Source organism: Callospermophilus lateralis, chromosome 10 (genome assembly GCF_048772815.1).
Source record: "Callospermophilus lateralis isolate mCalLat2 chromosome 10, mCalLat2.hap1, whole genome shotgun sequence".
Taxonomy (NCBI): Eukaryota; Metazoa; Chordata; class Mammalia; order Rodentia; family Sciuridae; genus Callospermophilus; species Callospermophilus lateralis.
In genome coordinates this window covers 55,137,352-55,152,364 of record NC_135314.1, presented here as the reverse complement: position 1 = coordinate 55,152,364, position 15,013 = coordinate 55,137,352, and the positions used below count along the sequence as shown (strand labels likewise).

At 33.6% G+C, this 15,013-nt stretch overlaps 1 protein-coding gene across 3 annotated transcripts in view; it reads right to left on the bottom strand.

The window, feature by feature from the left end:
• Positions 1-322: 322 nt before the first annotated feature.
• Ccdc14 (coiled-coil domain containing 14) overlaps positions 323-15,013 on the bottom strand; it is a 57,472-nt gene continuing 42,781 nt past the window's right edge. For all 3 annotated transcript variants that reach the window (XM_076868301.1, XM_076868302.1, XM_076868303.1), the window contains 3 exons: positions 14,665-14,883; positions 14,459-14,591; positions 323-1,309 (listed from right to left, as the gene is read on the bottom strand). In XM_076868301.1, the coding sequence (XP_076724416.1) occupies positions 379-1,309; positions 14,459-14,591; positions 14,665-14,883 (1,283 nt within the window). In that variant the 3' untranslated portion in view covers positions 323-378. The remainder of the gene's footprint in view (positions 1,310-14,458; positions 14,592-14,664; positions 14,884-15,013) is intronic.

Here is a 15,013-nt window from a genome sequence, read left to right as displayed (position 1 = left end):
AAGAAATTCTAGTTTAAATGTAATAATTGTCCCCAGAGACTTTCTTCCCATTATGCTTTAAGGAACAACAAAAAAATCCTTTAACTTGAACCTTTAACCCCACAGTTAAATACTAGTAAAAGAACTCTAATTGATAAGTACTAAATTAAAATACTTTCCTAGTTATTGTCTTGGCAATTTTTAATTTCTTAAGATGACTTTTTATAAATTCCCAAGTGTCAAAATATTCCAACAGTAACTTTTTACACATAAAATTTATTATTTTATACATAATTAACAATATAAAGTTATTTTTCTACAGAAATTTAAAATATACCTTCGATATAGCCAAGTTCTAATCTTAAAAAGAGAAAATACTCAATCAATTTGCTTTTGAATTCATTTCTCTAGAAGACCAGTCCGTAAGGACTTCTGGAGCCTAGCTATGTTGGCATCCAACGCTGCTAGGCCATTTCTGAAGTCTTGTTCATCACGAGACGTAAACGTTGAAAAAGAAGAGATACTCCAGTCTGACATCAAGTCAGAATTTAAAAAGCTGCCATCACAGACAACATTGCTTTTCACTTGAACATTGGTGCTGTGACAAGCTGACAGGCCAGGACATGCAGCTTGTTCCTCTGGATCCTCAGCAGCAACAGGGATCTTACCAATTGCCTCCTTTATTTTCTTGAGGAGCTGTTTGTCTTCCGTGTCGGTTGTTCTGGAAAGTTTTTCAGGTGCATCTTCTGTTTCATTTTTTGAAGAACAAACTACAGGTACACACAGTTTATTTTCTGTTTCAGAGATAAGTGCACTATCACTGACTAGTTGTCTTGTAGCAACACTTATCTGTGGCTGGGGGGAGACTCTCTTAGAAAGTGGTAGGTTCTTCTTAGAAGGGCTTCTAGCAAAAGGAATATAAATTGTGTTATCTAAATTACATTCATCTTCTATTAAAGTCATGGTTTCACACTCAGCATCAGAATCCTGTTTTGAAAGGGTAGAAAGAATCTCAGGTGCTAATACTCTCTCCATGCCCTCAATATCACTATGTGGAGGGACTTTGGAGGGCAAAACATTTTCATAGGGTTTTTTTTCTATGGTTTTTTCATTTTTAATTGTAGAAAGTGGCTCCAAATGTGTGAAAATGTGATTTGTTTCTAACTTATTTAGGTAGCTCATAATGGAAGTGTGGGGAGGGACTGGGTCCTGTTGAAGCTGTTTATCATAAATGTTCAGAATTGATTTGGTAAGGTTATTTCCAGGCTTGCAGCAAGCAGTGTCCATACTAAGATCTGAGAGCAGCTTTGCCATACTGTTCTGTAAAGTTCTGTCAAGAAGAATTTAGTAAAGCAATTATTTTTTCTACCTGTTTCATTCATATATACATACCTTCATCTTTAAAAAGAAGGACTTGAGGCAAGGGTCTGGTTCTTACTATGAAAACTAAAAGACAAAAATTACAGGATATGCTCTGGCAAGAGTATATTAAAATAACAAAGGATGAAAGATTTTGGTTTGCATCAAATCTAATTATATCTAAAAATAAAGGCTCAGAATTTTTTTCTCTTAAGATATAGAAATGCCTTATTCCTGAGCAACACTGTAAATAAATCTTTGAGTATAAAACCATCATAATATAAGTAGGCTAAGATATAAAGCAAAATGGAAAATAAAATACTCATTTGCTATGTATTCTGTTAAAAATTATTTTTCTTGCTGGGCATGGTGGTTCACATCTACAGTCTCAGCTGCTCAGGAAGCTAAAGTAGGACGACCTGAAATTCAAGGTCATTCTGGGCAACTTAGAGAGACCCTTCCGCAAAATAAAACTTAGAGGGCTGAAGAAGTATTTCAGTTGGAAAGCACTCCTGGGTTAAGGGAAAAAAAGAAAATCTTCCATTCAAGAGATACACTCAGGATAATATTAGAACAATACTGGAATAAACAGATGGATAGAGATAATTATGTCATAATTAGGGATAAGCAACAGCTAGTTATTGGAAAAGAGTGATATAAGAAAAACCACCCAGGCTTAGAAGCTAAAAAGAAATGGAGCCAAATCCTATTGCTATCATTAGCTGTGATCTTGGGCAAGTCACTTAGCCTTTCTGAATTTCAATTTCCTCAACTGTAAAATGTAGATAATTACTTTAGAATTACAAATAAATAAGATTAAATAAAATATGAGTAAAGTGCTTAGCACAGTTTCAGTCTAAATGTGTGTTCATCTCATTTGATGACAGCTTTTATTACTCCTATTAAAACCATTTTAAAGCCTTTCGTCTATATGAATTGAATCATATGATCCTAAATATCAATGAGAAGCCAGGCATAGTGATGCACACCTATGGTCCCAGTGGCTTGGGAGGCTGAGACAGGAGGATCACGAGTATAAAGCCAGCCTCAGCAATAGCGAGGTGCTAGGCAACTCAGTGAGACCCTGTCCTAAATAAAATACAAAACAGGGCTGGTGATGTAGCTCAGTGGTTGAGTGTCCCAGGTTCAATCCCTGGTACCCATCCTCCAAAAAAAAAAAAAAAAAAAAACCATCAATGAGAAAAAGATAAACAGAGAAAAGATAGATACAAAGGATATCCACAGGTAATGAACAAAAACAAAACAAATATAACTAGTCAATAAGCATGTCTTAAAAGTTCTACTTTTTTTTTTTCCACAAATTGCTAGGCAAACACTACATCCTTGGCCTCAAACTTTTAAAAGTTTTAATGAGATAAACTCAAAATTTTAAATGTGATTTATTTTTTCCCCTTTATTTGTTTATTGAACTTAGTAAAACAAGAATTAGTCCTAGGGAATGAAACCAGGGCCTCCTGCATGCAAATACTCTACCACTAACGTCCGTTCACAGTACTTTTTACATTTTGTTTTGAGCAGGGTTTCACCAAGTTGTCAATGCTGGCCTCAAACTTGAGATCCTCCTGCCTCAGTGTCCACAGTAGCAGGGATTACAGGTGTGCACCACCAACCCCAGAATATACTATATCCTGTGACCCACAAACTTGAACTTCCAGGAATTCATCCTAGTGCTGCTATATACAAAGAGATTGTACTCAAGGACAGTTATAAAGATACTAATAATAGAAAATTGATGGATATAAACTTTAAAAAGATATTTACAATAGAAAAAATATGTATATTTGTCTATGTTTGATTTAGGTAAATTATGGATAACAGCATAACAGCTATTTTTTTTAGTTGTAGTTGGACATAATACCTTTACTTATTTTTATGTGGTACTGAGGATCGAATCCAGTGCCTCACACGTGCAAGGTGCACACTCTACCTCTAAGCAACAACCCCAGCCCACTTAACAGCTATTTTATAGTCATGTTGTAAAGAATATTTATTGATGGGAAAATGTACATTATATAAAGATAAGTTTAAAAGAGGAGGCCATAAATAAAGTGGATTTAATACCATCTTTATAAAAATAAGTAGTTAACACATGTACACATAAAATACTAAAAGGAAATCTCTATACCATTCTATATCTCTGGATATAGAATGAATGATTTTTTTCCCCTATAAAAGGGAAAGTTTGAAGGGTTGGAGGAACTATTTCACTCTGACCATGTTACCCCTCCTTCAAGCTGGTACACTGTCACACAGAGAGGAATGCCCTGGGTCCATGGTTTCTACAGTGGTAAACAAGCTGGAAGTAGATATTCAGCTTCCCCATCCAGCATCAGTGTTCTGCTTCAGGCTTCCCCAGGCCAGAAGATAAATTCAAGTCTCGGCATATCTGCGACAAGAGCATCTGGTGCCATCCAACCAGAGCTAATAGTGATGAACCTTCCCAGCATGACAGTTCTGCATACAACTTTCCTAGGCCAAAAGGAAAGTGTATCCACCCAATATGCCCATATCCATGAGGAGACCATCTAGCCTATCCACCCCCAGTGCCTGACTTATAATCCCACAAATAATCCCTTCATTCCCTAGGACTAAGATGCTCTGATTAAGGTTTTTCCAAGCCAGGAGGCAAATGTGCATCCACACATACTGTGAAGAACAGCTAAGTAGTAGAGGAGTGACCATAACCAAACTCCGAGTTCTGCATAAGGAAATGATGGCTGAAATCTTCCCCTATCTGCGGAAAGATATCAAAATCCAAGTATAGGAAACTCAGAGGTTTCCAAACCAATTCAACCCAGAGATTTGGTCAAAATCAAAGACAAAGAATTCTGAAAGAAGCAAGAGCTAACAAACATATTATCATACAAGGGAGCGATGATAAAGCTATTAGTGAATTTCTCAGCAAAATCCCTATGGACCAGGAGAGAAAAAATGGAGTAGCATACTCAAAGAACTGGAAAAAAACCCTGCTAACCAAGAATACTTTACCTAGCAAAGGTGTTATTCAGATATGAGAATAAAAAACTTCCCAAACAAACAAAAGTTAAAGGAGTTTATCACCAGGCCAGGCTTACAGAAATAACTACTAAAGGCAGTTTTTAAAGCTGAAATGAAAGGCCACTGAAAATACAAAACTCAATGATTAAAACATAACCAGATTCAGAATACTCTAGAGTAATGAAATGGTAGTGTGTAAAGCAATTTTATCTCTAATATAAAGGTTAAAAAAGACGAAACTATGCAAAACAGCTAAAGCTACAACAAGTGGTTATATTGTGTATTACAAAAATATTATATATTACAAAAAAATGTAAACATTGACATCAAAATCATAAGGGGCAGGGGAGTAAAACTGTAGTTTCTGTTTGTATGAAGCTAAGGTACTATCAGTTTAAAACAGCCTTTTATAACTATAAGATATTTTATGTTAAGCCTCATGTTTTATGTAACCACAAAACAAACCTCTACGGTAGTTATACAAAACATAAAAAGAAAGGATTCAAAGCATACCAATTCAGAAAATCATTAAATGCCAAGGAAAACAGGAAGAGAGAAAAGAAAGAATCTAAAAACTACCAGAAAAGAAATTACAGAATGGCTGTTATATGTCCATACTTATCAATTACATTTTTTAATCAAAAGGCATAGGTTGAATGGATAAAACAAATGAAAAATACTACAAGAGACTCATTTGCCAGTAAGGACAACACAAAGACTAAAAGTAAAGAATGGTAAAAAATATTTTACACAAATGGGAAAATGGAAAACAAAATAGAGCAGAGGCAGCTATAATCATATCAGACAAAATAGAATTAAGTAAAAAAAGAGACGAGGAAGGTCACTATATAACAATGAATCAACTCATCAAAAGGACATAACAATTGTAAATATATAAACACCGAATATAAGACCACCTAAATATATAAAGCAGCTATTAATCTGAAGAGACAGACTGCAATGCAATAATACTAGAGGATGTTAATACCCCTCTTTCAACAAGGGACAATTACCTAGATGGAAAATTAATATGAAAATATTAAGAGTTGAATTACACTATAGACCAAACCAAAAGGAGCTATGAAAAACATTCTAACAAACAGCAGAGAATACATATTCTTCTCTAGCAAAATGAAACATTCTCCATCTTAGATCATATGGTAGGATACAAAAAAGTTCTCAACAAATTTAAAAGAAATAAAATCTTATCAAGTACCTTTTCTGATTGCAAATAAAACTAGAAATCAATAATAGGAGAAATTTTAGAAAATTTAGAAATGTGGAAATTAAGCAAAATGTTCCTGAACAACCGGTGGGTCAAAAAAGCATCAAAAGGGAAATAAAAAAAAATATTCTGAGACAAAATGAAAACATTATATGCCAAAACTTACAGTATTCAGCAAAAGCAGTTCGTAGAGGAAAAGAAGGTATAAGAAAAAAGAGTTCAAATAATCTATTGTTCAAATGACTAGAAAAAGAGGAACCAACTAAGCCTAAAGATAGCAGATATAAGAAAAGGACAAAAATCAGAGAAAAAATAATTAAAATAGAGACTAGAAAAATAATAGAAAAAAAATCAATGAAACTAAGTTGTTTTTTTTTATAAAGATAAGTAAATAGGCAAACTCTTAGTTAGATTTACCAAGAAGAAAGAAAAAACTCAAAGTCTGAAATGAAAGAGAAGACATTACAATTGATACCACAAAAATAAAAATGATCGTAACTACTAAGAACAGTTATACCATAAATTGATAGCCTAGAATAAATAAATTCCTAGACACACCTACCAAGAGCAAATCAAGCAAAACAGAAAATCCAAATAGATCAATAACAAGAGACTGAATCTGTAATAAAAAGGCTCCCATCAAAGAAAGCCTAAGACCAGATGGTTTCACAGCTGAATTACACCAAACGTTTAAAGTAGTATTAATCCTAATACCAATCCTTCTCAAATTCTTTCAAAAACTCAAAATGGAGGAAATTTTTCCAAACTCATTTTAAAAGACTAATATTATCTTGATATCAAAGCCAAACAAGGACACTGCAAGAAAAGAAAATTACATGCCAGTATCCCTGATGAACATGGATGGCAAAATCCTCAACATAATACTAGCAAATCAAATTCAACAATACACGAAAAGAATCATTCACCATTATCAAATAAGACTTATCCCTGGGATATAAGGATAATTCAACATATGCAAATCAATAAATGTGATATACTACATTAACAAATGAAGAATAAAAACCATGATTATCTCAATTAATAAAGAAAAAGTATGTGACAGAATTCAACATCCTTGCAAGAAAAAAATCTTCAGATTAGGTACAGAAGGAAAGTATCTTAACCTAATAAAATCCATATAACCCGTATATGACAAGCCCACAGTTAATATCATACTCAATGGAGAAAAGTTGTGAAGTTTTCTTCTAAAACCAGGATGCCCACTTTCACCACAAAATAGTACTGGAAGCCCTAGCCAGAGCAATTAGGTAAGAGAAAGAAATATATATGCTTCTTGACTTTATGATGGGGTTACATCCTGATAAACCTATCTATCATAAGTTGAAAACACACTTTCATTTGGTACGAGGGATTCAATCCAGGGGTGCTTAACCACTGAGCCACATCCCCAGCTCTTGTTATTTTTTATTCAACGATTCGGTCTCTCACTAAGTTGCTTAGGGCCTCGCTCAGTTGCTGAGGCTGGCTTTGAACTTGCAATTCTCCAGCTTCAGCCTCCCAAGCCACTGGGATTACAGGCATGCACCACTATATATGGCTGAAAATGCATTTAATACCCTGGTAAACTCATGAAAAGTAAAAAATCATGAGTTGAACCACTATAAAATAAGGACTCGGGGCTGGGGATGTGGCTCAAGCGGTAGCGCGCTCGCCTGCCATGCGTGCGGCCCGGGTTCGATCCTCAGCACCACATACAAACAGAGATGTTGTGTCCGCCGAATACTAAAAAATAAATATTAAAAAATTCTCCCTCTCTCTCTCTCCCTCTCTCACTCTCTCTTTAAAAAAAATAAAAATAAAAAAATAAGGACTCCGTAAAAGTTATCCTAATACAAAGGAAGTGCTGACAATATGGACTTACATATAAAGACTTCACCAAAAAACCGTTAAAATGATAGGAAAAAAAAAATCCAGGAAAATTGCAGAACATAAAAACAATTTACAAATATCAATATTGACAGCATTCCCCCCCCCCCCCTTTTTGGTACCGGGGATTGGACCCAGGGGCACTTTACCTCTGAGCTATTTCTCTAATCCTTTTTATTTTTTACTTTAAGATAGTGTCCTGCTAATTTGTTGACAGTCTCCCTAAGTTTCTGAAGCTGACCTCAAGATTGGAATCCTTCTGCCTCAGCCTCTCAAATTGCCAGGATTGCAGGTATAAACCATTGCACCCAACTTCTTCTTCTTCTTTTTTTTTTTTTTGAGAGAGAGAGAGAGAATTTTTTCAATATTTATTTTTAGTTTTCAGCAGACACAACACCTTTGTTTTTGTATGTGGTGCTGAGGATTGAACCCAGGCCGCATGCATGCCAGGCAAGCGCGCTACCGCTTAGCCACATCCCCAGCCCTACTCCCAACTTCTTGATAGCCATTCTACACACTAACAACAAACTATCCAAAAAGAGAAATTAAGAAGACAATCTTGCTTACAATAGTAAGAAAAATATCCAAAATACTTTGGAGTGAATTTTACCAAGGAGATGAAAGACCTGTATAATAAAAACTATAGAATAATGATGAAACTTAAGAAAATACAAATAAATATAAAGATATCCCATGCTCATAAACTGGAAGAATTAATAGTTAAATGACCATACTACCCTAAGTGGTCTATAGATTCAGTACAGTCCTATCATAATTCCAATATCATTTTTCAAAGAGACAGAAAAAAAATCCTAAAATTCATATGAAACAACAAAAATAACCAAAGAAATCTGGAACAAAAGAAAAACAAAAACAAAACAAAGCTGAGGCATTAAAGTCCTGAATTTCAAAATATATTATAAAGCTACTACAAGCAAGACAAGCATGGCACTTCCCACAAAAACAGACATATCTATCAATGGAACAAGGTAGAAAGCCAGAAATAAGCCCACACATTTATAGCCAGTTGACTGCCAAGAACATACAATGATAAAAGGAGTTTCTTCAACAAATGGTTTGGGGAAAACTGGATATCCACAAACAAAAGAATGAAATTAAGCCATCTCACATACATAAATCAAATCAAAATGAGTTAAAGACTTACATCACAAAGACATCCCCTTTCACCTAAACTGTAAAACTACCAGAAAAAAAAATTAGGTAAAAAGCTTCATGTCATTGGTCTGGGCAATTCTGAGGGATATGACCTTCAGAACATGGGTAATAAACACAAAATAGACAAATGGGACTAAAAATCTTCTTCATAGTAAACAGTTAACAAGGGTGAAGAGAAATCCCAGAAGAGGAGAAAATGTTTGCAAACCATGTCTGATAAGAAGTAGACATTTCAAATACGTCAAAGACAACTCAATGACAACAAAAAATAGACAAAAGACCTGAAGAGATATTTCTCAAAAGAAAGCATGAACAGCCAACAGGTTCAAGAAAAAATGTTCAATATCACTAATCATTAGGGCAATGCAAATTTAAACTAAAATGAACTATCAATTCATACCTGTTAGTATGGCTAATATCAAAAAGATAAGAAGGGACCCCTCTACATACTGCTGGTGGGAATGTAAATTAGTATAGCCATTATGGGAAATGGTATGGAGGTTCCTCAAAAATCTAAAGTAGAACTACCATATAATCTAGCAATCTCACTTCTGGGTATATACCCGAAATAACTGAATCAACATATCTAAAAGATTACCTGTACTCCCATGATCACTGTAGCACAGCCAAGATATGGAATCAAACAAGTATCTATCAACTGATGAATGGATAAAGAAAATGTGGATATAAACACAATGAAAGGCATTCAGACTTCAAAAAGAAGGAAATTGTATCATTTGTGACAACATGGATGAAACTGGAGGACTTTATGCTAAAAAAGCATAGCACAGATGGACAAAGATCAATGATTTTACATACATGTGGAATCTAAAAATGTTTAAGGTAGACTGGGGATATAACTCAGTAGTAGAAAAATTGACTGTCACTTGTAAGACCCTAAATTCAAATTCCAGCATGGTAAAACAAAATGAACTACATTTTAAAAAATGGTTGAAATCATGATAAAAAATAGAATGGTGGTTACCAGAGGCTGGTGGAGTGGAGAGTTTGGGGGGATAGAGAAGTAAGGAGATGGGAAAGTTCCAGTTTTGACAGGAAGAATAAGTCTTTGAATTCTATCACAAGAGAGATATCACAAGATATCTATCACAAAAATTCTATCACAAGATAGACTTGAATTAACTATTATAGTGAGACATCACACTGTAGGAAATAAATATATACAATTATGATTTGTCAATTGAAATATTAATTAAAGAGAAATTAATGAGCTATAATTAGTGCCTTGTGGATATATGTAAAGGTGAGATTCACTGTGGTATATTCATATGTATTTAGGAAAGTTAGGTCAGATTCATTCCACTGTTCTTTCCTTATCCCATCCTTCCTCCCTCCCCCTCAATCCCCTTTCTCTATTCCACTGACCTTTGTAATTTGCTGGGATCCCTATGACCCTAACCCCTTATTTTGAACTAGTTTTTGTATATTAGAGAAAATACTTTCTAAGTCTAGCTTAAGCAAAGAAATATTTCTATTGACATTTCTTTCCAGACCTTAACAAAAGTGTCACCTTTGCTGTGGACAAAATCAGGGAAAGAGAGAAAGAAAGGATGACATAATAACATCAATAAAAGTTTAATCTCTGGAAATTAATAGCAGTCACTAAACTTCTGAAATTAAAACTATTTTTAATTTTTAGTTGTAGATGGACATAATACCTTCATTTTATTAATTTTATTTAGTTATGTAGTGCTGAGGATCGAACCTAGTACCCCATGCATGCTAGGCAAGTGCTCTTACCACTGAGCCACAACCCCATCCCTTTGCCTCAGAAATTAAAGGGAAAATCTCCATAAACATACGAGAATATGTAAAACTTTTAAAGGCAGCTTTTATAAGCAGCTCATTTTTATAGTACTGGGGACTGAACCCATGGCCTAATACATGCTAGACAAGCACTCTGTCACTGAACAAATACTTCCTTAGCTCTTGTTAAATTTTATTTTAAGACAGGGTCCCAGATTAGCCTTAAAAGTTGTGATCCTCCTGTCTCAGCCTCCTAAGTAGCTGGGATAACAGCATCACCATGTGTGGCTAAGCATATTGATTTTTAATGCTTAGAAAACTGGCACATCTTCATATCAAGAAATGTAATTTTTAAAATGAATTATCAGCACTTCTAAAACTGTTCTTTGAAGCTATTAAAATATGTTCTACTTACTGAAAACATTAATTTTTCTCAAATTTTAACAGTTTTATAACGTGCTATAGTAAAATCTGAAAAAAAAGTGATAAAGGTGTATTTCAAAATCACTGAAAGTGGCAAAGAGAGAAGATATTTATTTAGACATTGTATGTGTACCTTTCAATCTCATAAGTCCCCTCCAAATATCTGTGAAAGAGATTCAGAAAAATTGATAAAATCTCTTTTTCAATTATTATTTTAATTGTACAAATTTATAGGACATAATGTGATCACTTGATACATGTATACAATATATATGATCAAATCAAGGTAATTAATGTCTCCATTAATTTTTTTAAAATTTTAACTATTATGTAATAATATTTATATGATACAGTATGATATTATAATATGCATAAAATATACTAATCAAATCAGGTTGATTAATGTTTCCCTCTCCTTTCATCACTTTACATTTTAAAAACTTTTAAACTCCACTTTTCTAGTTAGAGATAGATAAAGTGTCATTTAAAACACACCCAAAAAACCTAACACCTAGCTGAGAAGGTGCATCACTACAGGGAAGAGGGACTGGGTAGATAATCATGCAAATTCACCTGTATTGTCAGACGATGCTACTTTACCTTGAAGATCAAAATGGTCACAGAAGCCCAGTCAGAGAAATGTTATTAGTTGATGAAATAACATAGGTATTCCCAAACATACTATATATCCCCAGTGTGGATGAATTTAGATACACTTAAGCTCAAAGACTATTTTTGTTTTTAAATTTAAAAGACAAAGCAAAAATTGACATTAATGTGTATACGTGGTATTTTACAACTATAAATCTTCAGAAGAATGGAGGAGTGGTACTAATGCCTATGTGCCATACTATGCTAAGCCTGCCCACCATATTTTATAATTATTTAGATGGCAGTTACTCTGACTTAATAGGTGAACTAGTAGTCATGATGTAGGATTTATGCCCAGTATAAAAAGAAGAGGTGCTTAACAGAAATGGGGGGAAAAATGACAGGAAAATTCTTCAGTCTTAAGAAAATGAGAAAAAAATAGTTGAGATTATCTTCTCCAAAGGCAGATAGTTTCTAAGAATTAATTAGTTTTTCAGTTCCTATACTTCCATGTTAGGATAAATGTGAAGAAAAGAAAGGCTCCAATTACAAGCAAACCCTTCACCATTCCTAATGAACGTTGGAAAAGGCAGACTACAAGTTATTTTGAAAGAATAAGCAAATACAAGTGTATCTTCTAAAGATCAAAGAATCCCTCATAATTGCTCATTTTTACTTAGAGAATTTGTTCCTTTACAAAATAGGAAGCAAAGCTGAGGAGGGAATTTGAAATTGGCTCAGGACCCAGTTTAGGAACCAACTATCTGGTAAAGTCAGGTAAGCTCCTTAATTTCTTTGGGCTTCCATTTATATGACTTTCTAGAATAATTACACTATTACTCTGAAAGACTGTTCTGATTTTTCTATTATCAATTTTCTTTTTGTTTGTTTGTTTGTTTGCCTTGTTTTTCTTTTTGGTACCAGGCATTGAACCCTGGGACATTTAATCACTGAGCCTCCTGGCCAGCCCTTTGTATTCTTGGAGACAGAATCTCATAAAGTTGCTTATGGTTTCACTAAGTTGCTGAGACTGGTCTTTAACTTTTAATCTTCATGTCTAAGCCTCCGTAGTCACGGGATTACAGGCATGCACCACCTCATCTGGCTTATTATCAATTGTCTAGGTAAATGAGCTACACATGTTGAATATATTTAGTCAAATTTATCCTTAAAAAATGTATCTCCCCTTTATATTTATTTAAATCACTAGAAAAAGCTTTTTGCTTGATGACATGAATATTTAACAACTGAAATAATTAAATATTTTAAGTGTGTTTTACACATATATATTTGGAATATAATATGTAAAAAATGTTTGATGAATAAGCAAATAAATCCATCCATCATCCATTTATCTCTCAGGTAAAAAATACTAAGGATTAGTTACATTAAATTAGGCATAGAGTTGTTACCAGAAAATGTATACTATTTTAGCTAAAACCAAGCCATATATAAAAGAGAAATAAAATGTTCAAATCCCAGCTTATTAACTTTCGATTAATACTTTAATTTGCAGGCCCTTGGTTTCCCCATCTGTGAAAATGCAGATATTAAAAGTTCCCTCCATAAATGAGGACAAATCAAAATAACATATTTGGGAAAGAGACGACTTTGAAAAATATCAATGTACTTCATTAATTTCTTACTTTACTTTGAAGAAAAATTGTATAGGCTAGCATTTAGAAAACTGGCCAGGGCCTAATGAATTATAATTCCACATGGACATAAGAAATGTCTTTTGTTTTTTCCAACTATTAAAATCTTTAATGAGGGCTGAGGTTGTGGCTCAGTGGTAGAATGCTCGCCTGGCACGTGTGAGGCTCTGGGTACGATCCTCAGTGCCATGTAAAAATAAATAAATAAAATAAAAGTATCGTGTCTGCCTACAACTAAAAATACATTAAAAATAAATAAAATAAAAATATTGTGTCCAGCCACAATCAACTAACTAACTAAATAAATAAATAAGCTTTAATGAGGGGCTGGGGTTATGGCTCAGTGGTAGAGTGCTTGCCTACCATGTGTGAGGCAGTGGGTTGGATTCTCAGCACCACATATAAATAAATAAAATAAACGTCCATTGACAACTAAAAAATATTTTTTTTTAAAAAAAGCTTTAATGAAATTATCCTATGAAATAAATGTAGGAAAAAAGTAGTATTTCTGTATTAACAGATTATAAATTTTAGAAGTTTAAAAATTCAAATATTAGACTATACATGTATATGCACATACATACATATATGCATACATTATTATTTAATCTATTTTTCTAAAAGTTTATAATTCAAAGTGGGTCTGTTAATTGGGAATACAATACATACTGTTTTATATTCAAAATTATCTTATATTTGGAAATATAAATTTCTAGGATCATTCAAAGACATGGTCATACCTGATGATTTTCTGGCTTAAAATAACCTCTCTTCTGGGACTTTAAACAGTTAAAAATCCAATCTTAGCAAATGTCTCAAAAGAAAACTTAATCTGCTAGGAAATGAAGGATCTTAGGAGCCACTGACAAATTCCTCATTTTATTGTCAAAATGAAGAAAATTAAGCTCAAAGAGTATAAATGAGTTACCCAAGATCATACGGCATAAGGGCTTACCATGCTAACTGCTTTTCATGAATTGTTGCTGAGTTTCTCCCAACCCTATCTATGTCCCTGCTTTACAAGAGAGGTGAGAAAGTTTAAACAATGAGCTCAAAGTCATCATCTAATATGTGGCAGAACTGAGATTTCATTCAGGACTTTGGCTTCACAGCCAGGGAGCTTACCACTTTGCTATACAGGTTGTTAGCCTCTCATCAGAGCTCATTACCTAGACTTACAGAGTCTAAAAAAGCATTTGCCCAGGTTTGGAATTTCTAAACTACCATAATTAGAACAGGAAGAAAAAATTAGAAATTAGCAAAAAAATTGAAAAAATAAGAGAAAATGATAAGGAAAAAAGGGCAGGTTTGACATTATTTTGAAGTTTATAATACATCAAATAAGAGGCCTAGGTTAGTTAAAGAAAAGCAATTTTACCTGGTTAATTCTCTCAGCCGAGTCACTTCAGCATCACGCTGACGCAGTGTTATTCCCAATATCTGATTTTCCTTTTCAGTAGTTTCTAACTTAAACCGGGAATTTTTCACATTGACCAAGGCTTCCTCCAATTCTAAAACAACAAAAGTTTCAGTTTCTCATTCCTTTCTAAAAAATCTGACTATAACAATAGCCTAAATACATACCAATTTTTATTCTTGTTATCTCAATGTCAAATTGCTGTTTATTTTCAAGAAGTGTTTGCTCTTTGTCTTTAAATATACTAGCAAATTTTTTGTTTTCATCTTTCTGATTTTCAATCACTTTTAAGAGCTCTTCATTTTTACTCTGTAGTAATTCCTGACTCTTCAGTGACTCCTGCAATTGATTTTGCAGTGACGTGTTCAATGATTGAAGGGAATACACTGCAAGACAAAATAGATTAAAAATACAAACATGGAAAAGATTTGTTTTTAGAAAAAGGCCTGGAATTTACTGATTTTGCTTAATAATGATGTGTATAAGCAGTTCTATATAAATACCAAATGTATTTTT